The sequence below is a fragment of the Aquarana catesbeiana genome, linkage group LG03 (assembly GCF_042186555.1).
Source record: "Aquarana catesbeiana isolate 2022-GZ linkage group LG03, ASM4218655v1, whole genome shotgun sequence".
Lineage (NCBI taxonomy): Eukaryota > Metazoa > Chordata > Amphibia > Anura > Ranidae > Aquarana > Aquarana catesbeiana.
In genome coordinates, this window is record NC_133326.1 from 11,029,852 (window position 1) to 11,054,680 (window position 24,829).

A 24,829-nucleotide genomic window follows, 5' to 3' on the forward strand; every position below is an offset into this window, starting at 1 on the left:
GTCTCATCATCTTCTGGGACACACACAGGCAATGGTGTCCCTAGGGGGGGGCAGAGGGGGCCCTGACCCCCCCCCAACATTATGCTGTGCCCTACCATGTGCGCCCCCCCCCCCCCCCAATTAATTTTTTTTTTTTTTTTTTTTTACAAAAAGGCAATGTCTAAGAGGGAGAGCGTCCCCAGTCAGCTCCTGCAGGTGATTCCTCCCCCCTCCCTCTGTTCGCTGACACTGCGTAATGCGAGCAACCACACAACCACGGCCGCCTGATCTGCTCCTTCCCCTGCATCCTCATTGGCAGGGAGAAGAGCGAGTTGCAGGAAGGACTCCACCAGGACGCTCAGTCACTGAAAAAACAGACTGATTTCTCCCATCCTTAGGACAGGAGAACCAGCCTGTAAATTCCAAGAGATGCCAGACCAGAGCAGTCAATAGCAGGAGCAGGAGAGCAAGAGGAGGCTGGGGAACCCCACAGTGGTAGAACACCAGGGCCCGGTGGTAAGACAACCTTTGCAGCCCTGATAGTTCTCCCACTGCTTTGGATCCTTATATTTTCTTGGTATGCTGGTGACATATATCTCTTGTTTTCTGCCACCCTGGGGGGCCCCAATACAGTAGGAAGGGAGCTCACTGCAGAACATGTGAAAGGGCCCTTGTGGGATCATAGTAAAGGGTCCCAGAATAATGAATAATATATATATATATATATATATATATATATATATATATATATATATATATATATATATATATATATTATTGCATTTTATAACTGCCCCCCTACTTTTGTTCCTGTCCCCCCCATGTGCCCCCCTTAAATTTGAAAGGTGGAGACGCCACTACTGCACACAGGTCCCATAGGGCAGCGGGGGGGGGGGGGAGACATGATGCAGATCGCTGTGCGGCGGTTTTACCAGGAAGTGGGAGCGGATACCTGTCAAAACCAGGTACCCACTCCCCGCCAAAAAAGTGGAAATGTGGCAGTGGATGGGGTGGGGGGGGTGCGAACAAGCAGGACTCCCCCTTTTGGATAGAGCTCAGCTTTACATCAAAAAGAAGATTGGACACTTTGTATATAATAAAATCAAAATGAACACTGGACACTTTATGTATAATAAATAAATCATGTTTAAATATTAAATTATCTGGTTATAAAACAGTACATCTCCTTCATATACAGATCAAACTGCTCAGTGCACCAGCAGAAGAAAAAGCGAGACGTTTAGAACGATCTGGAGTTTAGAGTCAATAGAGTTAGCAGCCGGTCATGGAAGTGCTTCTTTGGAGGATGTCCTTCAGCATTAGACAAAAATATAAAGCTTTATGTAACTATTTGACTTACACAAAAGAATCACATTACAGTGCGTTCATAATGGCTGCCACCTTTGTGGTTCACCTATAAAGGTTGGGTGGGGCAGCCAATATAATGCAGAACAATTTTTTTTTTTTTTTTTATACTGAGTGCTATATATGAGCCACGTGACTCTTGAATAGCACCTTTTGCAACAGATTGCAGTCATCTGCTTCTTCATAAAGGTAACATACATGGCTTTGTTGCTCCATCCTATAAACAATGAATACATTTATAATATTTTGGCCGCTTTCACATTAAATGTTCCCGATATAGTCCATGAAATGGTTCCATATTACTGTTAAACATTTGGCAAAAAAAACATTGGCAACGGTTCTGGTAAGTATATTCCCGAATCCTTTGGGGCTACAATGCAAGAATTAACATATTTTCATTGTCTTTTCAGCAGGAGTGCTTATGTGGTTACCATTCTCTACATTCAGTGGTGTAGAATTATGCAAAAAGATTAAAATAATCTGCATACGCGAGTGCTTCTTCGCTCACAGTTTCTTATTTTTCTTTGGATTCCAGTACAGGCCCCAAGAGAAAGCAGCGATAATTAGTAAAGTAATGGTCAGCGCCAGGCACCAGGCTCCCAAGGTGAGGGAGATTGTGGGAACAGGGCCATTGTCCAGTAGCCATGTCCTCCGTAGATTCATATCCAGGATTAGCACCTCCATCTGGAAGTATGTGCCCAGGATACCACACACATGGAATAGCTGATGGCTGTGGCCTAAAGCAAAGAGGAAATTTTAGTTTTAGTTCAAAATATATCAAAATCATCAAGAAGATATGTTTGGTGCACTGATAAATTATGAAATGTAGCAAGCAAAGCTGAAACGGCACCCAAGAAAAAAGCCACCCCCCTAGAAAGCCACTGGAGAACTTAGCCTTATTCCCTAGTTAGGGCACACACAGTCAGGCACATAACATTTTCTTCACTCTTCCAATGGTTCATAGGAACCGTCTAGGGGTCTTTTTTGTTAGGGTTTTATTAGGATACAGATCTTGGGAGCATGGACCGCAGAACTGAAGAACTGAATGCTTTGAGAACTCGTCTCCAGCTTTTTCAGCTATGCAAAAATGTCCCACAGAATCTCTAATGCTGACAGGAGACCTGGGCTTTTTTTTTTAAATAAACCAAAAAAAAAACTGAACACAGGCACTAGTTTCCAGCACCGGTGTCATTTATTCACATGGCCACAGGATGATCGGTAGCCTCTTTCAGATATCCACCAGGCACTCTCCAGCGAGGGAGACACAAACTCACAACACTATAGGACAGCTGGAGACCCCCCCCCCCCCCCAAACTTCTTCTCCAGACCCAGATGGACTCCAGGACTAAATTTTTGCAAATAGGTCCCCCAGCTGAAGCCTCGGCTAAGACCTCACGGTCTTCTAGAATTTCAGAAATCTTGCCCCTGGGGAAGAGCCCTTGCACAACGGACTAATCCAGCAGGACTGGACCAAGGAACCTCCTGCCTCAGGCTCCAGACTATTTATGGGCTCTTTCACCACCTTCTGGGTACACCTCCCCAGGGATGGGCTGGAGTTCCATAAATATTCAAGGCTGCTTCCCTTGTATTTCCTCCCACTATAATTTATAGAATCCACTAGAATGCAGGGGAAGTAATCAGAGCAGCAGCCTGTGAGATGCTGATCAGGCCTAAACAATCAACCCCTGATCCACTGATTATAGGAGCAGCTTACACTACTCTAGGAGGGTGCTACACTGTTCTGCAGCCAATTACTGGTTTAAGGCAATATTTTGGTCTAGACATCAAGTGGGGAAGTTCCTTATATTCCTGATCAGCTTTGAGCACAAGCTTCTACTGTATGTCCTTCACTCTTATGGGTTGACTGTAGCTGGAGTGACAATCTCTACAGACCTCTGACAATTTGTCCCCCAATCTTGTTCTCACTGCCCTAACAATACATATGCCCAGGGCCGAGACAAGGGGTGGGCAGGAGGGGTAGCTGCCCTGGGCACTGTGGTATCAGGTGGTGTCCCATGCATTGTGGGCACATGGGTGCCGACCCCCCCAACACCTCCCGCCCTATCCATGCTCCTGGCCCCTTTCAGGACGCCGGGCGCATGAATTACTATGGGCAGGAATAGGCGGGGGGGTGTATTTTGAAGCATGTGATTAGAGCCAGAGGCTCTAAATAGGGCTTTAAAATAGGGTGGGCTCAGGGTGCATAGCACTGCGTCCTGATCCCAGCCTGTTGTGTGACGATAGCGAATGAATTTCCGCTATTTTCACACCAACGTTCCTCCCCGCCAATCAGGAGGCAGGTCTGTGAGACCTGTTTCCCAATTGGCCAAAGCGTCAGGCAATCCTATTGGATGCCATCTCTTTGGCGGAAGAGGAGACATGGCGGAGGAAGGAACCACACTGGAGCCACCGCTTCCCACTTCAGGGGAGGAGGAGGAAACCCCCTGCCAGCCACTATTCCAGGAGAGGAGAGCCCCGACAACCGCTACTCCAGGAGAGGAGGAGGAGAGCCACGCCACAGAGCAGTAGGTGCCACCGGACTGGCCACAGGGGGGAGGGGGGGAGGGGGGGTTGTGATGGCGGTGCCGAGCTGTATACTCTAATCTGTGAGGCTTTGCTGTATACCCTAATATGTGAGGCTGAGCTGTATACCCTAATCTGTATACCCCGAGCTGAGGCTGAGCTGTATACCCTAATCTGTATACCCCGAGCTGAGGCTGAGCTGTATACCCTAATCTGTATACTCCGAGCTTAGGCTGAGCTGTATACCCTAATCTGCGAGGTTGAGTTGTATACCCTGATCTGTGAGGCTGAGCTCTATACCCTGAGCTGTATACCCTGATCTGTAATGCTGAGCTGTATACCCTGATCTGTAATGCTGAGCTGTATACCCTGATCTGCGAGCCCGAGCTGTATACCCTGATCTGCGAGCCCGAGCTGTATACCCTGATCTGCGAGCCCGAGCTGTATACCCTGATCTGCGAGCCCGAGCTGTATACCCTGATCTGCGAGCCCGAGCTGTATACCCTGATCTGCGAGCCCGAGCTGTATTCCCTGATCTGCGAGCCCGAGCTGTATTCCCTGATCTGCGAGCCTGAGCTGTATACCCTGATCTGCGAGCCTGAGCTGTATACCCTGATCTGCGAGCCTGAGCTGTATACCTTGATCTGCGAGCCTGAGCTGTATACTCCTGACACTGAGTGGAAGCAAGTGGAATACAGGGGACAGAGTGGGTGGATTTTATAAGGGGTGGGGCTTATAAGAACTGTGAGGGATCAAAAGGGAAGGGCGGGGTTTGGTGCCCCCCCCCAAATCCCAAAACTTCACCAGCCGCCACTGGTGGTATTGTGTGAGGTTGGGGGTTGAGAGGGAGATTGGGTGAGGAGATTTGAATTGTCCTAGGAGGGGAGATTCGGGAAGGTGTGCTATGAGTGGTGATTTGAGGAGATTTGTGTTAAGAGGGGGGATTGGGGGGGGTGTAATATTTGTGCTAGGAAGGGGAATTTTGGGGGGTTTGTGCTACAAAATGTAATATGGATTGGGGGGGGGGGGATTTGTGCTAGGAGGGGATTTTTTTTTTTTGGAAGGGGGAGGGAATTTGTGCTAGCGGGGATTGTTGGGGATATTTGTGCTAGGAGGGGATTTTTTTTTTTTTTTTTGAGGGGGGGGGATTTTTTTTTTGGAAGGGGGAGGGAATTTGTGCTAGCAGGGATTGTTGGGGGTATTTGTGCTAGGAGGAGAAATTTTTTTTGGGGGGGGGGGCAACAGGGGCCATGAGTAGTTCTAGGAGGGGAAATTTGGGGAGGTGTGCTATGAGTGATTTGAGGGGATATGTGTTGGGGTGGGGGAAGAAGTTTTGTGCTAGGAGGGAAAATTTGGGGGGACTGCGGGTTGTGCTACAAAAGGTAATAGAGTGTAGGGGGGGGGAGAGGATTTGTGCTTGGAGGGGAAATTTGGGGGGTGGGGGTGGGGGTATCTGGGGGGTAGCTGCAGCACAGAAGTTTTTTCACCTTAATGCATAGAACAGAAGGCTTTAGAACCACTTTAAGCTTTGATTAAAAAAAATACCTGGAGTCCGATTGGCTACCATGCACAGCTGCCCCAGATTTTGCACTCTCCAGTTTTAGTGAATCTACCCCAATGTCATTTCTTTTTTTTTTTTGCTGGCTGGCAAGTGTGCCAGGAAAATAAATAGTTTTGTTCGCTCTGTGTAAAGCTTTTCCAGGTACACCTTACTTTAGACGCTATAATTTAGAGAAACTTGGGAGGTCCCGCTGAAGGTTCCCATCTCCGATTCCGTTGACCCATACAGGACCAGGAGGGTGCCGGCGTGGAAAAGATCCAGTCTTGGCTCAACACATTCGTTCAAGAGAAACTTGAAATGTTCACTGGCACTGGGTGGCAATCCATAATAGGGCCTGTAAAAAAAAAAAAAAAAAAGCCAGACACTCACCTACATAATCGAAGCACCCAGGGGCAAGTCTTTCTGGAAGGTGTGTGGCAAACAGAAAGCCAGTTAAGAAGGCAAAAGCTGTGTGCCAGAAATGCATGGTCATCGCAGCGTTGTGTGTGCAATCCTCACCGGAGCAAAGAAACATCTGTGCAAAAAAAAATAAAAAAATAAAGATATGGAGTTAAAAGGCTGCAAGCCAACACTGCACCATCATATATAAAATAGACATGTGCACACTGAAATATTTCGTTTCGGAATTTCGTTTTCGTCCGAAAAATAAATTTATTTAGTTACTCCTGAAATTCGTTTTTATTTATTTTGTTTTTCGTTAAAAATTGCATTCGTCCGAAAATCCAAATAAAGGTCGAATCTGTCATTGAAGGCTTATGGTGTCTGTCGAATGTTCAAAGAAGATTCGACGGAGCAGCTAACTGTACGACGCCGTATAGTTTACCTGCTCCGTCGAATATTTTTAGATCTTTCAACAGACACCATAAGCCAAAGTACGTGTGTACTTAGTTCTAGCTATTTTACTGCTCCTCCTCTTTGGTTACAATCAGCCAATAACATTCATCATCATCATTATTTTTATTTATCTTTTCTCCCCTATGTCGAATCTTTTCTCCCCTACGTCGAATCTTTACTCTCTATGTAGAATAATCTTGGACTAATAGAGTTAAGGTTAGGCACATTCGACCACAGGTTTGATGGACACAGATTGTTATTGTCATCATCATGTCGAATCTCCTATCTATATCCAACTGTTGTAGCAACGAAAATAAAGCATTTGTTTATGTCGGATCTTTCGTTTTTCGGATTCTGCACTTTCGTTATCGTTTGTTAAAACGCTAACGAAAAAACCTAAAATTCGTCCGAAAATGCATTCGGACGAAAACGAATGCACATGTCTAATATAAAATACTAAAATCTTGTCTGGAGGAGTTTAGAGGAGTTTAAAAGATTACACACTAGGAAACTTTTCTTATTAATAATAATAATAATAATAATAATAATAATAATAATAATAATAACGTAGCTCTCACTCCCATCAAGGCCACCGAGTTGTCCCAGGTTCCTTTCCCACTAGTGCGGTGGCAGCCCACACAGCAACATTCATTCTTAGACATGTGCGGTTCGTTTCGTTACAAATTAATATTCGGACTGATTTTTCGTTATTCGGAGATTAGGATCTATCCGAATACTCGAATTACAATATAAACAAATTTTACAGAATAACGTAACGAAAATCGTCCGAATTCCCGGAAGTTTGGACTGAAATTCGAATCGAATTTTACATCGAACTCCAGTCGAATTCTAACTACACATATCGCTGAAATCAAAGACTGTGTGTGTTGTTAGAGTACCATTCCGAAATAACGCTGTTTTTGTTAAAGTGGTTGTAGACCCTTACAGAGCACTTTGTGCTACAGGTAAGCCTGTAATAAAGGCTTACCTGTAAGCTACCCAGGATATCATCTCCTAAACCTGCACGGTATTTGCACGTGCCAGCGTCATCGGCACATGCGCGCTGACACAACTGAACGTATGTGTCGTTGCTTCGGTGAGTATGCCGTTACCATGCGCATGCACGGGAGTGACGTAATCGCGGTTTCCAGGCCAATCACAGCCCCGGAGCCGCGATACCCAGAAGTAACCCCCCCGGGAGTGATGTCGGCTGCTGGAGCGGTGTGCGGGCACCGCAGCGAGGGCTTCGATCTCAGGCGAGTATTACATAATGAGCTAGTATGCTAGTATCCGGTCCTCGTGTTACAGAACGAGGACCGGGATGTGTGTGTGTAAACACACACATCCCAGTTCTTTCGGGAGTAGCGACAGATCGTGTGTTCATACTAAGTATGAACGCCGATCTCTCTCTTCCCCTAGTCATTCCCATCCCCCCTACAGTTAGAACACACAGGGAACACAGTTATCCCCTTGATCGCCCCCTAGTGTTAACCCCTTCCCTGTCAGCGTCATTTATATACAGTAATCAGTGCATTTTTATAGCACTGATCGCTGTATAAATGTCACTGGTCCCAAAAATGTGTCAAAAGTGTCTGATTTGTCTGCTGCAATATCGCAGTCCCAATAAAAATCGCTGATCACCGCTATTACTAGTAAAAAAATAAATCAATAAATAAAAATGCCAAAAATCTATCCCCTATTTTGTAGACGCTATAACTTTTGCGCAAACCAATCAATATACACTTATTGCGTTTTTTTTACCAAAAATATGTAGAATAATATATAATCGGCCTAAACTGAGGAAGACATTTTTTTTTAAATTTGGGATATTTATTATAGCAAAAAGTAAAAGATAGTGTTTTTTTTTTTTTTTTCAAAAATTGTCGCTCTTTTGTTTATAGCGAAAAAAATAAAAACCGCAGAGGTGATCAAATACCACCAAAAGAAAGCTCTATTTGTGGGGAAATCAATTTTGTTTGTGTACAGCGTCGCACGACCGCGCAATTGTCAGTTAAAGCAACGCAGTGCCGTATAACAAAAAAATGGCCTGGTCATTCAGCAGCCAAATCTTCCGGGGCTGAAGTGGTTAATGTTTATTGCTCAACAATTTTGGATAGGGTACCAGGAGCCATGGGATATTCCAGAACACTGACCAATAGGAGGAAACTTCACTCTGCAGCTACTTCTTAGAACAGTCCCTTCTACAATAGCTCAGGAAATGGACAGCACTGGGACACCATGCGCAATGTCCCAGGCCAGGCAAGCCTTAGTATTAGTGCACCAAGGGAGTTAACAGCAGCAACAGTCACCCAGATCCTGCAATCAGGCCGGTACTCAGAAGTCCTTTGGGTACTTGGATGCCTCCGTCCAGTGTCAGGCAGACATTTCATTAGTGGACTCTCCAGACCGAATCCCAGGTGAAAACCCCTTTCTTTAGCGTCAGAGCTTGTTAGCAAGTAGACCCCCCAGCATTAGCAAAGCTGGGACCTCAATGAGCTCCTGGTAATTGTCAGTTGGGCTACCTGGGGGGGGGGGGGGGGGGCAGTAGCCCTTCAGGCTGGTAAATTCTCCTCCTAGACTAGAACATGCTGCCCGACCTACCTGGATTCGTCTGGACTGTCCCGGGATTTTATGCAAGTCCGGCGTCCTGGCAAATCAAGGCTCTGTCCCAGAGTGGAGCCCTGTACACTAGCCTACTAATTACCTGTAATCCGTCCTTCTGACCCCTATACCCTGCCCTACTGACCCCCCTTTTTTCAGTCCTGCTGACCCCTGTACCCTGCATTATTGACTCTTGTCCTCTGTCCTGCTGACCGTTGTACCCTGCTCTACTGACCTCCTGTCTTTGGTCCTGCTGACCCCTGTACACTGCCCTACTGACCCCCTGTCTATGGTCCTGCTGATCCCTGTACACTAACCTACTGACCCCCTGTCTATGGTCCTGCTGACTCCTGTACCCTGCATTACTGACTCCTGTCCTCTGTACCCTGCATTACTGACTCCTGTCCTCTGTACCCTGCATTACTGACTCCTGTCCTCTGTACCCTGCATTACTGACTCCTGTCCTCTGTACCCTGCATTACTGACTCCTGTCCTCTGTCCTGCTGACCCCTGTACCCTGCATTACTGACTCCTGTCCTCTGTCCTGCTGACCCCTGTACATTGCCCTACTGACCCCCTGTCTATGGTCCTGCTGACCCCTCTACACTGCCCTACTGACCCCCTGTCTATGGTCCTGCTGACCCCTGTACACTGCCCTACTCACCCCGTCTTTGGTCCTGCTGACCCCTGTACACTGCCCTACTGACCCCCTGTCTATGGTCCTGCTGACCCCTGTACACTGCCCTACTGACCCCCTGTCTATGGTCCTGCTGACCCCTGTACACTGCCCTACTCACCCCCGGTCTTTGGTCCTGCTGACCCCTGTACACTGCCCTACTGACCCCCTGTCTATGGTCCTGCTGACCACTGTACACTGCCCTACTCACCCCCTGTCTTTGGTCCTGCTGACCCCTGTACACTGCCCTACTCACCCCCTGTCTTTGGTCCTGCTGACCCCTGTACACTGCCCTACTGACCCCCTGTCTTTGGTCCTGCTGACCCCTGTACACTGCCCTACTGACCCTCTGTCTATGGTCCTGCTGACTCCTGTACACTGCCCTACTGACCCCCTGTCTTTGGTCCTGCTGACCCCTGTACACTGCCCTACTGACCCCCTGTCTTTGGTCCTGCTGACCCCTGTACCCTGCATTAATGACTCCTGTCCTCTGTTCTGCTGACCCCTGTACACTGCCCTACTAAAGCCTTGTCTTCTGTCCTGCTGACTCCTTTACACTGCCCTACTGACCCCCCCGTACTCCGTCTTGCTGATCCCTGTCCTCTGCCTTTGTGAACCTTCTTCTCTGCCATACTGACCCCTGTGCATTGGCCTGCAGACCCTTTTCTGCTGTGCCGATTCCTGCCCTCCACCCTGCTGACCCCTGTCTTTTGCCCTGATAATCCCTGCTCTCCACCCAGCTGACCCCTGTCCTCTGCCTTGCAGACCCCATGTACACTGCCCCACTGACTTTTGTATACTCCCCCGCTGACCTTTCATCCTCTGCCCTACTGATTCCTATACACTGCCCTACTGACTCCTATACACTGCCCTACTGACCTTGCATCCTCTGTCCCCCTGCCATTTTTTTTAATGCACACCAACATCAGACAGGATAGATGGGGCCCTGCTTCTCACCAAAGTGTTCATTATCTCAACAGTCCTTGGTTGCTAAGCAGTCCCTGACTATTTTAATGAAGTTCTTCTTTAAGGCCCAGGCAAAACAATCAAAGCATTATTTACAGGTACAAGGAAGACCAGGTTTTGTTTAACCACACTCCTTAAAAGTGATTGTAAAGTCTCATTTTTTTAAAATTAAAAATAACAAACCTGTTATACTTACTTGCGCTGTGCAGTGGTTTTGCACAGAGCAGCCCTGATCCTCCTCTTCTCTGGTCCCTCTTTGGTGCTCCTGGCCCCTCCCTCCTGTTGAGTGCCCACCACAGCAAGCATCTTGCTATGGGGGCACCCGAGCCGAGTCACAGCTCCCTGTGTCCATTCAGACATGGAGCCGCGACACAGCCCCGCCCCCTTTCTATTCTCATTTGCTGACTGTCTTTGATTGACAGCAGCGGGAGCCAATGGCTGCTGTTCCAGCCAATGAGGAGGGGAGTCCCAGGCAGCTGAGACACTCCAAGATCGCTGGATAGAGATGGGGCTCAGGTAAGTATTAGGGGGGCTGCTGCACACAGAAGGCTTTTTATCTTAAAGCGGTTGTATACCGCTGGACTTTATTTTCTTCCTACAAGGTCAAGACCTAATGTGCTAGTATACATCGCATACAAGCACATTAGGACAATACTGTATTTTTTTTTATACTAGTAATGGCGGTGATCCACGACTTCCAGCGGAACTGCGATATTGTGGCGGGCAAATCAGACACTTATGCCCCGTACACACGGTCGGACATTGATCGGACATTCCGACAACAAAGTCCATGGATTTTTTCAGACAGATGTTGGCTCAAACTTGTCTTGCATGCACACGGTCACACAAAGTTGTCGGAAAATCCGATCGTTCTGAACACGGTGACGTAAAACACGTACGTCGGGACTATAAACGGGGCAGTGGCCAAAAGCTTTCGTCTCTTTATTCTGAGCATGCGTGGCACTTTGTGCGTCGGATTTGTGTACACACGATTGGAAATTCCGTCAACGGATTTTGTTGTCGGAAAATTTTATAGCCTGCTCTCAAACTTTGTGTGTCGGAAAATCCGATGGAAAATGTGTGATGGAGCCCACACACGGTCGGGATTTCCGACAACAAGGTCCTATCACACATTTTCCGTCGGAAAATCCGACCGTGTGTACGGGGCATAACTGACATTTTTGGGGAACCAGTGACACTAATACCGTGATCAGTGCTACAATTATGCACTGTCACTGTACTAATCACACTAGCTTAGAGAGGGTTAACAGAGGCAAACAAAGGGTTAAATGTGTGCCTAGCCAGTGTTTGTGTACTGTGGGGGAGGTGCTTTTACTAAGGGAAGAGATGGAGTTTTATTCCTTGCTTTGCAGGAACACAAATTCCATCCTTCCCTCCTGTCAGAATGGCGATCTGCTTGGAGTGGTGATTGGGGGGGGGGGGGGATATGTGTTGGGAAGGGGGACTGGGGGAAGGAGGATTTGTGCTAGGAGGGGGGATTTTGGGGGTTTGAGCTGGAAGAGGTGATATGGTGAAGGGCGAGGAGAATTGTGCTAGGAAGGGAAATTTAGGGGGTGGATCCGTGCTAGGAGGCAGGATTTGGAGTGGGGGGAGAGAGGATGTTTACTCAGAGGGGACGTTGAGGGGTAGAGGATTTGTGCTAGGAGGGGGTGACTTTTTGGGGGGGGGGGCAGCATTTATGTTGGAGGATGGGGAGGGGGGGGATTTCAGCAGTCGGGTGGATTTGTACTAGGGGAATTTATGCCTAGGGTGTAAGCATGCAGATTAGTGCTCAATTTTTTTTGGGGGGGGGGGGGGGGGATTTTGCAGACACATAATGCTCCTACATCTTGGGAGGGGGGCGGGGCAGATTTGCATGTTCGCCCTGAGCTCTAGCACCCGCTGATTGGTAGACATGTGCAATTCGTTTAGTTTCGAATTCATTTTTTAACGAATTTTGACAAATTTGTTAATTCCAAAATTTCAGAATTTTTCAATTTCCGGAAATGGGAAATTTCGGAAATTCGGAAATGGGAAATTTCGGAAATTCGGAAATGGGAAATTTCGGAAATTCGGAAATGGGAAATTTCGGAAATGGGAAATTTTGGAAATTCGGAAATGGAAAAATTCTAAAATTCGGAAATGGGAAAATTCTAAAATTCGGAAATTGGAAAATTCGGATGTTCGAAAATTTGAAAATCTGAAAATAAGAATGAACGAATGCCGTATCTAAAAGAATGTAACATAACGATCTAATAATAATAAATAATAATAATAAAACCTTTTTATTATTATTATTATTATTATTTATTATTAATTTGTTCCATTCCATTTGTTTAGATGTGGCATTCGTTATTTCGGATAATTCGGAACTTCAGATAAATTTGTATTCGTTACGTTCACAAACAGCCAAATTTGAAAGGAAATTCCAATACCTATAATTTAATAGTTATTATTACGTTCAGATTTTCAAATTTTTTAATTTTCAAAAAAAAAAACGAATGAAACCAAAACTAAAAATGAACAAAATTTTCTGTCAGTGCACATGTCTACTGATCGGCTTGTGCTGTGACAGCAAAAGCATCGCGCCGGCTGCTTGCGTGCGCCCCCCCAGGCCGAAGTGCAGAATCACGTGTATATATACTCATAATTCTGCACAGAATAGCCACCCTGTAGCAGTAAAATCGGTTATAGGGCAGTCGTTAAGTGGTTAATTATTGCACTTCAGCAGAAAAACACTCAAAACCTTTCCATGCATTTCCATGGAACATAAAACGCTTAAAAAAAAAACAAAAACAAAAAAAAAAAAAAAACGCACCAATCTGCTCGATTCGAGCTACGAAAAAAAGCTCCAGAACTTTTTGGAGCTTCAGGATTCAAGTTCCAAAATGCAGAGGTGTGAATGGGACCTGAAGGTCACTACTCTTTCCCCCGATATAAAAACCAGCACTAGTTGTGGCTGTGACATGGATCTACGCAAGGGGAGATCTTTCCATTATTAGATCCTCTGACCTCGGTCTCATAGCCTTGACTTGTATAAAACTGTATGAAATATAAAAACAGTGCTACACAAATGTACCCAGCAGGTTTATCAGAGGACAAAGCCTGGTACAAGATAACAATGAGGTCTTTCACATTGTCCCACCAATGGTGCCACCCAGCTCCATGTCCTACCCGATAGAACAATGGAATGCTGTCAAACAGGTAGGGATATGCAAAGGCCGTTGTCCGCAATACTTTGCTGATCCGCGGGCGAGTCTCTTCTGGAAACCTGTAGACACACAGAAAAGAAGAGGAGGACCAGGTAACCCCAAACTGCATGACCGTACCATGGCCAGCCCAACACATAGGAATAATGACAAGGGTCCCTATACAAAAGGTTCCACACCCATAAGAGGTTAAATTACAGAATTAGTCTGATAAGCCAATTAATGAATTAACACCAATTACTAAACATGCAAATTATTAGATTTGCAAAGCTTAAAGTGTACCTGTCATGTGAATAAACCACATGCTTTTTGAAATGAAATTACCTGGATGACTACTCCATGGCAAAACAATGGAGCTCATTTATTTACTGATCCTTGATAAAAAGATTTTTCTTCCAAGTTTGTCTACAGCGTGAGAAATGTGCGTTTTCAGTTGCAGCCTCAGGATAAGATATAAGGAGCACAACAAAACTCTTGGAAGACGAGCCAAAAGGAATCGGCTTCGGGGGTTGGTCACGTGAAGACAGGTGCACTTTAATGCTTAGCACCTTAAGACATAATTCAGGTAACAGTTCCAGTCCACAGTCGATTTAGAAGACCACAGTGCAGTTAGGATAACAATTATTATTAAATCATTAGTGGCAAGGACTGCCTCACATACACAGATCAGACCCAGATTGGACAGGAGGGATAGATATTCACTTCCTGCCCATTTACCTTTCTGCCAGGACCTGGTTATAATGCAGAATGGGGGCACCCAGCCTGTCAGCAACAGTAACAAAAGGTAAGCATGAGAGTAAGAAGTCCCGAGGACATTGCATTGTTGATTGCTGACAAACATGCAAAACATTATGGTACTTTTTGAAGGTGTTCCCCTGGCTGATTATCTAGGTCAATGTTTCTCAGCTTGGGGTGGCGCCTGGGCTTGTCTGGAGTCCCGTGTTGCCATCCCATCTCATTAATTTTTGCACACAATGTGCGTTTCCATATTGCAGGTGGGCCTGCTGCCAGCACCATTGAAATGCGTAAAACTTCTAAATTTAGAAGTCTACCTCTGTCTACCTGTCTGGGGTTCCCCACTGCCATCCTATCCCATATCTTTGCACACATTGAGCATTTCCATGGTGCAGGTGGGGCTGTCGCCAACCCCATGGAATCGTGTAACACTAATCCAGGGTGGGTAGCATTCAGGGCCACATCCAGAAGTCCATCTCTGTCTACACATGCTCTGCTTTCCACCCATTGCCTTGCTACCTTAGCAGTGCTGTGGTGAAAATTGGAAGAAAGGGCCCTGATGTGAAGGTAGAGGGAGTCCCGATGTGAAGGTAGAAAGGACCCCAATGTGAAGGTAGAGAGGACCCCGATATGAAGGTAGAGGGGACCCTGATGTGAAAGGACTGAGGATTCTGATGTTGATGTGGTGGGGGGGACTTCCAATGTGAAAAAGAGGGGGGGACTGCCAACGTGAAAAAGAGGGGGGGACTTCCAACGTGAAAGAGGGGCAGGGACTTCCAACGTGAAAAAGAAGGGGGGGGACTTCCAACGTGAAAAAGAGGGGGGGGGACTTCCAACGTGAAAAAAGAGGGGGGGGACTTCCAACGTGAAAAAGAGGGGGGGGACTTCCAACGTGAAAAAGAGGGGGGGGACTTCCAACGTGAAAAAGAAGGGGGGGGACTTCCAACGTGAAAAAGAGGGGGGGGACTTCCAACGTGAAAAAGAGGGGGGGGACTTCCAACGTGAAAAAGAGAGGGGGGGGGGACTTCCAACGTGAAAAAGAGAGGGGGGACTTCCAACGTGAAAAAGAGAGGGGGGGGGACTTCCAACGTGAAAAAGAGAGGGGGGGGACTTCCAACGTGAAAAAGAGAGGGGGGGGGACTTCCAACGTGAAAAAGAGAGGGGGGGACTTCCAACGTGAAAAAGAGAGGGGGGACTTCCAACGTGAAAAAGAGAGGGGGGACTTCCAACGTGAAAAAGAGAGGGGGGGGGGACTTCCAACGTGAAAAAGAGAGGGGGGGGGACTTCCAACGTGAAAAAGAGAGGGGGGGGACTTCCAACGTGAAAAAGAGAGGGGGGACTTCCAACGTGAAAAAGAGAGGGGGGACTTCCAACGTGAAAAAGAGAGGGGGGACTTCCAACGTGAAAAAGAGGGGGGGGGACTTCCAACGTGAAAAAGAGAGGGGGGACTTCCAACGTGAAAAAGAGAGGGGGGACTTCCAACGTGAAAAAGAGAGGGGGGACTTCCAACGTGAAAAAGAGGGGGGGGGACTTCCAACGTGAAAAAGAGAGGGGGGACTTCCAACGTGAAAAAGAGAGGGGGGACTTCCAACGTGAAAAAGAGGGGGGGGGCTTCCAACGTGAAAAAGAGGGGGGGGGACTTCCAAGGTGAAAAAGAGGGGGGAGGACTTCCAAGGTGAAAAAGAGGGGGGGGGACTTCCAAGGTGAAAGAGGGGCGGGGGACTTCCAAGGTGAAAGAGGGGGGAGGACTTCCAAGGTGAAAGAGGGGGGGGAGGACTTCCAAGGTGAAAAAAAGAGGGGGGAGGACTTCCAAGGTGAAAAAGAGGGGGGAGGACTTCCAAGGTGAAAAAGAGGGGGGAGGACTTCCAAGGTGAAAAAGAGGGGGGAGGACTTCCAAGGTGAAAAAGAGGGGGGGGGACTTCCAAGGTGAAAAAAGAGGGGGGGGGACTTCCAATGTGAAAAAAAGGGGGGGGACTTCCAATGTGAAAAAGAGGGGGGGGACTTCCAATGTGAAAAAGAGGGGGGGACTTCCAATGTGAAAAAGAGGGGGGGGGACTTCCAATGTGAAAAAGAGGGGGGGGGGGACTTCCAATGTGAAAAAGAGGGGGCTTCTGATGTGACTAGGTTTTAGACTAGGGTGCCTTGAGATTTTGCATACTTTTGCCTACAATTTGGTCAATGAGTTCTCATGTCTGTGAAGGTTCTTATGTATCCAGGTCATGGTATAGCTAGTAGTAGTCAGTCACATTCGAATCAGGAACATACCCCACCCTCAGCATTTATATTCACACCTTAGGACACCTCAATCACTATGAAATGTGTAAATGTTGATGGTCTAAGAGCAGTATTGGAGGCGTGAAAGTCGTGGTGTTATCCTGTCCTAGTTACCCAACCTCATTGTTGGTGTCAGGAAGCCTCTATAAGTTTTAGTTCCTCAATGGCTGAAGGTGTGAATTGATATCAAATCAGTGGGGTAGAGATATTAAAATGTCATTATATGCGAAAGAAAGTCGGTGACAAAGGCCTCCGACCCTGTTCAGGTGTGAATGTTTCATTTTGACATGGATGACCTCATTTAGGCTTCTTGCCAACCAATATGGACTCATAGGTATTAGGGGGCTTCTTCATAAATGTGAGGCAAACCCAAGTACATTTGCCTTCTTAGATTTACCCTGATTTACCCTGACCCCACCCACTTGCTGCTAACATTCCCAGTATTTAAAAGCAATGGGAAAATGAGCCAGGTGAATGCTGGACTGGATTGGTGGGCAACAAACCTGCAGTCCAGAGGATCCTCTAATTTGGCCAACATAATGTTGTTGTTGGTGCAGTTAGCCACTTTACCACTAGGTGGCTCTGTACCAGAACAGTGTGTTGTACAACAGGTAGTGACACTAGGTGTTAGGCCCCTTTTAAGTAAAGCCCTCTTATAAGTGATGTCAAGGGTGAGTCATCACTAGGGATGAGCTTCGAGTTCGAGTCGAACTCATGTTCGACTCGAACATCGGCTGTTTGCAAGTTTGCCGAACAGCGAACAATTTGGGGTGTTTGCGGCAAATTCGAATGCCCCGGAACACCCTTTAAAAGTCTATGGGAGAAATCAAAAGTGCTAATTTTAAAGGCTTATATGCATGATCTTGTCATAAAAAGTGTTTGGGGACCTGGGTCCTGCCCCAGGGGACATGGATCAATGCAAAAAAAAGTTTTAAAAACTGCCATTTTTTCGGGAGCAGTGATTTTAATAATGCTTAAAGTGAAACAATAAAAGTGTAATATCCCTTTAAATTTCGTACCTGGGGGGTGTCTATAGTATGCCTGTAAAGGGGTGCATGTTTCCCGTGTTTAGAACAGTCTGACAGCAAAATGACATTTCAAAGGAAAAAAAGTCATTTAAAACTACTCGCGGCTATTAATGAATTGCCGGTCCGACAATACACATAAAAGTTCATTGATAAAAATGGCATCGGAAACCCCGAACCAAAGTTTAAAAAAAAAAAAAAATGACGTGGGGGGTCCCCCTTAATTCCATACCAGGCCCTTCAGGTCTGGATGGTGGATATTAAGGGGAACCCCGGCCAAATATTTTTAAAAAATGGTGTGGGGTCCCCCTCAAAATCTATACCAGACCCTTCAGGTCTGGTGTGGATTTTAAGGGGAACCCTGTGCTAAAATTAAAAAAAAAAAAACGGCGTGGGGTCCCCCCAAGAATCCATACCAGACCCTTATCCGAGCGCGCAACCTGGGAGGCCGCAGGAAAAAAGGGGGGGACAAGAGCGCGCCCCCCTCCTGAACCGTACCAGGCCACATGCCCTCAACATTGGGAGGGTGCTTTGGGGTAGCCCCCCAAAACACCTTGTCCCCATGTTGATGAGGACAAGGGCCTCATCCCCACAACCCTGGCCAGTGGTTGTGGGTGTCTGCGGGCGGGGGGTTTATCAGAATCTGGAAGCCCCCTTTAACAAGGGGACCCCCAGATCCCGGCCCTCCCCCCTGTGTGAAATGGTAAGGGGGTAAAAGTACCCCTACCATTTCACTAAAAAACTGTCAAAAATGTTAAAAATGACAAGAGACAGTTTTTGACAATTCCTTTATTTAAAGTCTTCTTCTTTCTTCTATCTTTCAGTTTCTTCCTCCATCTTCTTCTTCTTCTTCTGGTTCTTCCTCCGGTGTTCTCGTCCGGCATCTCCTCCGCGGCGTTGGCGTCTTCTTCCCTTCTTCTCCTCGGGCCGCTCTGCATCCGTGATGGCATGGAGGGAGGCTCCCGCTCTTCTCTTCATCTTCTTCTCTTCATCTTCTTTTCAGGCCGCTCCGCATCCATGATGGCATGGAGGGAGGCTCCCGCTGTGTGACGCTTTTCCTCTTCTGACGGTTCTTAAATAACGGGGGGGGGGTCACGTCAAGTCACCGTGCCATCATGGATGCGGAGCAGCCCGAGAAGAAGATGAAGAGAAGAAGATGAAGAGAAGAAGATGAAGAGAAGAGCAGGAGCCTCCCTCCGTGCCATCATGGATGCGGAGCGGCCTGAGGAGAAGAAGGGAAGAAGACACCGACGCCACCGAGGAGATGCCGGACGAGAACACCGGAGGAAGGACCAGAAGAACCAGAAGAAGAAGAAAAAGATGGAGGAAGAAACCGAAGGAAGATAGAAGAAAGAAGAAGCATTTAAATAAAGGAATTGTCAAAAACTGTCTCTTGTCATTTTTAACATTTTTGACAGTTTTTTAGTGAAATGGTAGGGGTACTTTTGTACCCCCTTACCATTTCACACAGAGCGGAGGGCCGGGATCTGGGGGTCCCCTTGTTAAAGGGGGCTTTCAGATTCCGATAAGCCCCCCCGCCCGCAGACCCCCACAACCACCGGCCAGGGTTGTGGGGATGAGGACAAGGTGTTTTGGGGGGCTACCCCAAAGCACCCTCCCAATGTTGAGGGCATGTGGCCTGGTATGGTTCAGGAGGGGCGCTCTCTCATCCCCCCTTCTTTTCCTGCGGCCTGCCAGGTTGCGTGCTCAGATAAGGGTCTGGTATAGATTTTGAGGGGGACCCCACGCCATTTTTTTTTTTTACATTTTGGCCGGGGTTCCCCTTAATATCCATAGCAGACCTGAAGGGCCTGGTATGGAATTTAGGGGGACCCCTGACGTCTTTTTTTTTAATTTTTGTTCGGGCTTTCACTGTGGGGAATTCCCATGCCGTTTTTATCAATGAACTTCTATGTGTATTGTCGGACCGGCAATTCATTACTAGCCGTGAGTAGTTTAAATTACTTTTTTCCCTTTGAAATGCCATTTTGCTGTCAGACTGTTCTAAACACTGGAAACATGCGCCCCTTTACAGGCATACTATAGACACCCCCCAGGTAGGAAATTTAAAGGGATATTACACTTTTATTGTTTCACTTTAAGCATTATTAAAATCACTGCTCCCGAAAAAACGTCCGTTTTTAAAACTTTTTTTTGCAGGACCCGGGTCCCCAAACACTTTTTATGACAATAACTTGCATATAAGCCTTTAAAATTAGCACTTTCGATTATTCATGTTCGTGTCCCATAGACTTTAACGGTGTTCGAACAAATTTTTTGCCTATTCGCATGTTCTGGTGCGAACCGAACAGGGGGGGTGTTCGGCTCATCCCTAGTCATCACCCACATACAAGCCAGGTGGGAAGAGACACACACAGTGTCTTCGGTCATGGGAGCTAAACACCCCACATCTGTCAGCATGTAACCATCACACATGGGCCCTGGTCAGGGCAGGAAGATGGCGTGGACCTATATGTAGTCCAGGGCCGTGGATAAGGGGGTACCCCCAGCCCTCCTGTATGGGGCCCAGGCATCACGGGGAATCAGATGCAGGCAGGGTGATTGGTGCAGCAGGGAGGCAACCAATCTCCTGTATGGCTCTCTCTTCAGCAGCTGAAAGCTGGTTTCTTCTCCTCTCCCTCCTGTTGGCTTTCAGTATAGCTGCTGCAGAGAGTGCCATACAAAGGATCGGTTCCAGCAATTGCGAGCCCAAATCTTGTTTCCGCTTCCTGTAAAAAAAAAATGTGGCATGTCAGGGGGTCACCTTCCCTTTTGTTCCATTTTTGGGTGGAACTCCACTTTAAGGAGGTGAGGGCTAGGGCAGATTGCATGTATGAAGCTTCTTCCCTGGAGGGTTCCTGGGAGAGATGCACCCAGCTAGGTGATGTCTACAGAGAACACAGTCCTGTGAGTACTGATGACCCTGGGCAGAGGAGAGACTGTATAAGAGATGGCTGTTGAGGCGCTGCATGTGCTTTCACCTGTTACTACTGCAGACCATCCACTTTATGTGATTGACTGTGTATGTCAAGTGACTCTGGAATATATGTCCTTGTGATGCGACTGTATTGCCGTTCTTTAAACCACACCAGCAAAGTGCAGTGAATTTATTTATTGTGTGGACATTCCTTCTTCGGGATATAAAGGTCTATGGCTGGGAACATTGTGAGGAGGCATATGGCATGGAGCACGGCACAAGATGGCAGAGGGGGTCAGCCTCAGCAGGTGGGATGTTCTAGCAGGACTGGAGCAGGGATAGGGACTTGTGCTTGGGTGCCAAAATCAGCCAACCACGATACCCCTCTTACAATGCTGGTTGGAAATAAAAAGGTCTTGGCAGGTCAGAGCAGGTGAATGTTAAGTCTATCAAAAGCATGTGGTTAATAAAAGAGTGAGGAACGAGGCCAAGAGATGAACTTAGAACTGTTGGGAGTGAAAAGAATGAAATTATAGGTGTTGATCATTCATTACCATACAAATAGGCTCCTGCGTTTCAGCTGACAAACAAATGCAAGCTGTTTTGTTTGATGACTGGAATGTGAGCGCGCGGTACAAGTATTGTGTTGATTTGAAAGACTTGTGATGGTAACATGGTTTGTTTTAGAATTATTACACATCATCAGATCTCCTAAGGTGCCTGGGTTTGATTTTAACAAACCTGAGGTCAAGGCAAACCACAGGCATGTTGTCTATTAACTTTATTAAAACCAGCAAATGCATGCCCGGTCACATATGGGTTGAGATACTGATCTTGAAGGAAAACCGAGTATTAACTGATAGTAGAGCTAAGGGTCTATACAGTAGGAGGCAACTGGTCATAAACCAATAGAAGAATAGCCAAAGGAGAACCATGAGGAAAGAAAGAGGAGACAGAATAGCATCTGTTGAGGCATGAAACATACTCAGGGACTATTAAGAGAAAAGGTAAAGTGGGTCTAAGGCTTCATGTACACTAGCCTACATTTGCTGCGGGAAAAAGCAAAACGCAGGAAAACCACAGCACGTTTGCGTTTTCCTGCCGCCGGTGGTCAAAACATTCCTATCCTGAATGCAATTCTTCCACGTTCCTATCCTGAACGTGATTCTTCTGTGCAGGGGGCTCTGCCCCTGGGGCAGGAATACTAAAAGGAGCCATTAGGAAGACATCAAGGTACCAGATAGGCTTAGCTGGGGGCTATTTTTAAGCTTCAGTCCTGGAATAAAAGTTGGGTCTGGAGAAGCTCACCGGAGAGAGCCAGCAGAAGGTTGGTGGGAAAGCGTCCAGCTGTCTTATGGTGGTGTGAGTCTACATCTCCCTCCCTAGGAAGAGCCTGATCAATAACGGCAGGAGGCAGCCGATGATCCTATGGCTGTATGAGTAAATTACCCCAGTATGGGAAAGTTAGTGACTGTGTGTAGCTTTTGGTCTCTGGAAGGAGTCATAGTCACTGTCAGCGTAGACATTCTGCAAGACATTCTTTTGTGCAGTTCAGCATGTCAGCTAAGGAGTCCCCAAAATTATCCAGCGTCAGGGGTATCCCATGCTCCTCTCATCCCCATCCAAAGTTCAACATTTCCAATAAAACCCCCAAAAAAGACTCCCTTAGATGTTCCTTTGACCAAGTGGAAGAGTAAAGAAAATGCTGTGCGCCTGGCTGTGAGTGCTCTATCTGGGGGGAATAGAACTAAGTTCACCAGCTGCTCTTTAGGGGGTGTTCTACAGTAAGAACTAATTGTTGCTGGGGGTGGGGGAAAGATGGGTACTAGCAGTTGATATTCCATGTTAAAGGATGCAGAGTAGGAGCTGATGGGGAAGAGGGGAGTGAAGGCAAAGTGACAACTAATTGTTGCTGGAGGTGAGGGAGAGGAATGGTAGCTGTTGGAATGCCTCGTTAGAGGATGAGGAGGATCTGGTCAGGGTAGAAGTAGAAAGAGAAGAAGAAGAGGGGAGAAAGGAGTGAAGAAAAAGTAAGAACTTATTGGGGTTGTGGGAGAGGAACAGTAGTGGTTGATATTCCACATTAAAGGTGTAGGTGTAGAAGAGGATCTGGTCATAGAATGGGAACGGATCGAAAAGAGGTTGAGAAGAGGTTAAGTGAAGGTAAAGTGAGAATTAATTGTTACTGGAGGTGAAGGAGAGAAATGGTAGCAGTTGGTATTCCATGTCAAAGGCTGCAGAGGAAGATCTGGTCGTAGGTTAGGAACTGATCGAGAAGAGGGATAGAAGAATGAAGGTAACGTGACAACCAATTGTTGCTGGGATTGGGGAGAGAGAATTGATAGCGGTTGGCAGAGGCATAACTAGAACCTTCAGGGCCCCGGTGCAAGAAACCATAAACAGTAAAACAAAAACAGAACCCTCTGATGGGACTTTTTGTTTTACAGTCTACACTAGGAATGTGGGCAAATTCTCCTATATCCCACTAAAGTTCAACTAGCCCATTTCAAGAAACCATGAAGGGCCCCCCTGACCGCCGACCTATGCCCTTCTTACTCATCATGGGGCTTTTTACGCTCATTGCAGAGCCCTTTATTACGGTCCTGCAGCAGGGCCTTTTCACGTGTTCTGCAGTGGGACCACTTCCTGCCGTCTTGGGCCCCCCACGGTGGCGGAAAGCCAGGGCTCAGTCGCAAGTGCAACCTTTGCGACCCTGGTAGTTCCACCACTAGCAGTTGGTATTTCCACTAAAGATACAGGGGGAGAATCTGCTCAAAGACGTGGTGGGTCTGGGAAGGGAGCAAAGAGTGGAATGTGGACTGAAAAATCATTTGGGAATTGGGAATTCTCTCATGAGGGAAGGACAGCAGTTGACAGCATTCCTCTCTTTGCAGCTCCTCGAACCAGCCATGACACAATTGGGGTGGGATTTAGCCAAAGGGGTGGAAATTGGTGGGAAATGAAGGGCTTAGTGCATACATGACTCCTGTAGGTTTATGAAAGGCCTGGTGTTCTCTCCACTTTGACAGTCAGACAGTGTTCGTAGACAACATACCATGGATAGAGAAGCACTGTTGAGGATGGGAAGCTCACAATACTAGAGACACTAGTACACAAAAACGGTGACAAGAGAGCAGCCAGGGGGGGCCTTTGGGAAAGGGAGGCTCCCATAAGTGTAGTGTAGAAGTTGGGTGGGGGTGATCTACAAGTGAATGTAGTGTGGACAATGGCCAGAAAATTGTAGTGTGAAGGCGGAGTGGGGAAACACAGAACGTAGGGAGGACACTGGGAGGAGAACCTCCAGAAAAACTCTTGAGGACAATATGGGGAAAGATTTAACAGAAAATAGAACCAACACTAGGAAAGGAGGTACAACGTGTTTAATGTTGTGAACTCTGCTGAAAGAACATTGTGTGGTGGGGACGTAGACAAGGATAATACCACTAATTTCACCCAGCAACGAGCTTTCCTTCACTAGATGGATTATTAATGAATATGTCTGATTTTAATTACATCTTCTATATCTAAAACAAATAAAGTCTCCTGGCTAAACTCAAGTCCATTCCTAACTAACAGGGTGACCCCCTATCGGCTGCCCTAAAATAAACAGGCAGCTCTGGTACCATTTAGTGTTCTGTCAGCAGTCAGCCATTTCACCAAGCAGCAGGCTCCCACAGCAGAGAGAGCAAGAGAAAGAGAGAGCACCACGAGGGTCAGTCTGCTTGCATATATAATTATATATATATATATATATATATATATATATACATATACATACACACACATATACACATACATACATACACACTGTATAGACCTGTAGACTGTGGGTTAAGTTAGCCAACAGCCAAAATGTGGACTTGGGGCTGAAGGCTTAATCCCATCCAAATCTCTACAAAGCCACCAGGCTCCAGGACCCAGAGCAGAACTTTCGGTCAAGTACTCGCAGATACCGAGTACCGATACCGTTGCAGTGCGATTTGAGGCCATAAAAAAATGAATGGGCTCAAATTGCACTGCAAAGAATCGCATGGGATTTGAACAGGAATGTGGTGCGATTCCTGTTCGAATTGCATGCGATTTCCCCCACCGCTCTTGTGTGTGTGAATCCAGTGTATGCAGCAATGGGCAGTTAATTAAAAATGCTATAGAACTCCTCACATT

General features: G+C 46.9%; 1 protein-coding gene across 4 annotated transcripts in view; it reads right to left on the bottom strand.

Moving 5' to 3' along the window:
• Nucleotides 1–1,101: 1,101 nt before the first annotated feature.
• The window catches only part of PAQR5 (progestin and adipoQ receptor family member 5), a 58,192-nt gene continuing 34,464 nt past the window's right edge, over nucleotides 1,102–24,829 (bottom strand). For 3 of the 4 annotated variants that reach the window (XM_073618264.1, XM_073618266.1, XM_073618265.1), the window contains exons 6-9: nucleotides 14,432–14,476; nucleotides 13,680–13,776; nucleotides 5,798–5,942; nucleotides 1,102–2,081 (exon numbers count right to left, since the gene is read on the bottom strand). In XM_073618264.1, coding sequence (XP_073474365.1) covers nucleotides 1,849–2,081; nucleotides 5,798–5,942; nucleotides 13,680–13,776; nucleotides 14,432–14,476 — 520 coding nt within the window. In that variant the 3' untranslated portion in view covers nucleotides 1,102–1,848. The remainder of the gene's footprint in view (nucleotides 2,082–5,797; nucleotides 5,943–13,679; nucleotides 13,777–14,431; nucleotides 14,477–24,829) is intronic. The other variant, XM_073618267.1, reaches the window with a different exon arrangement.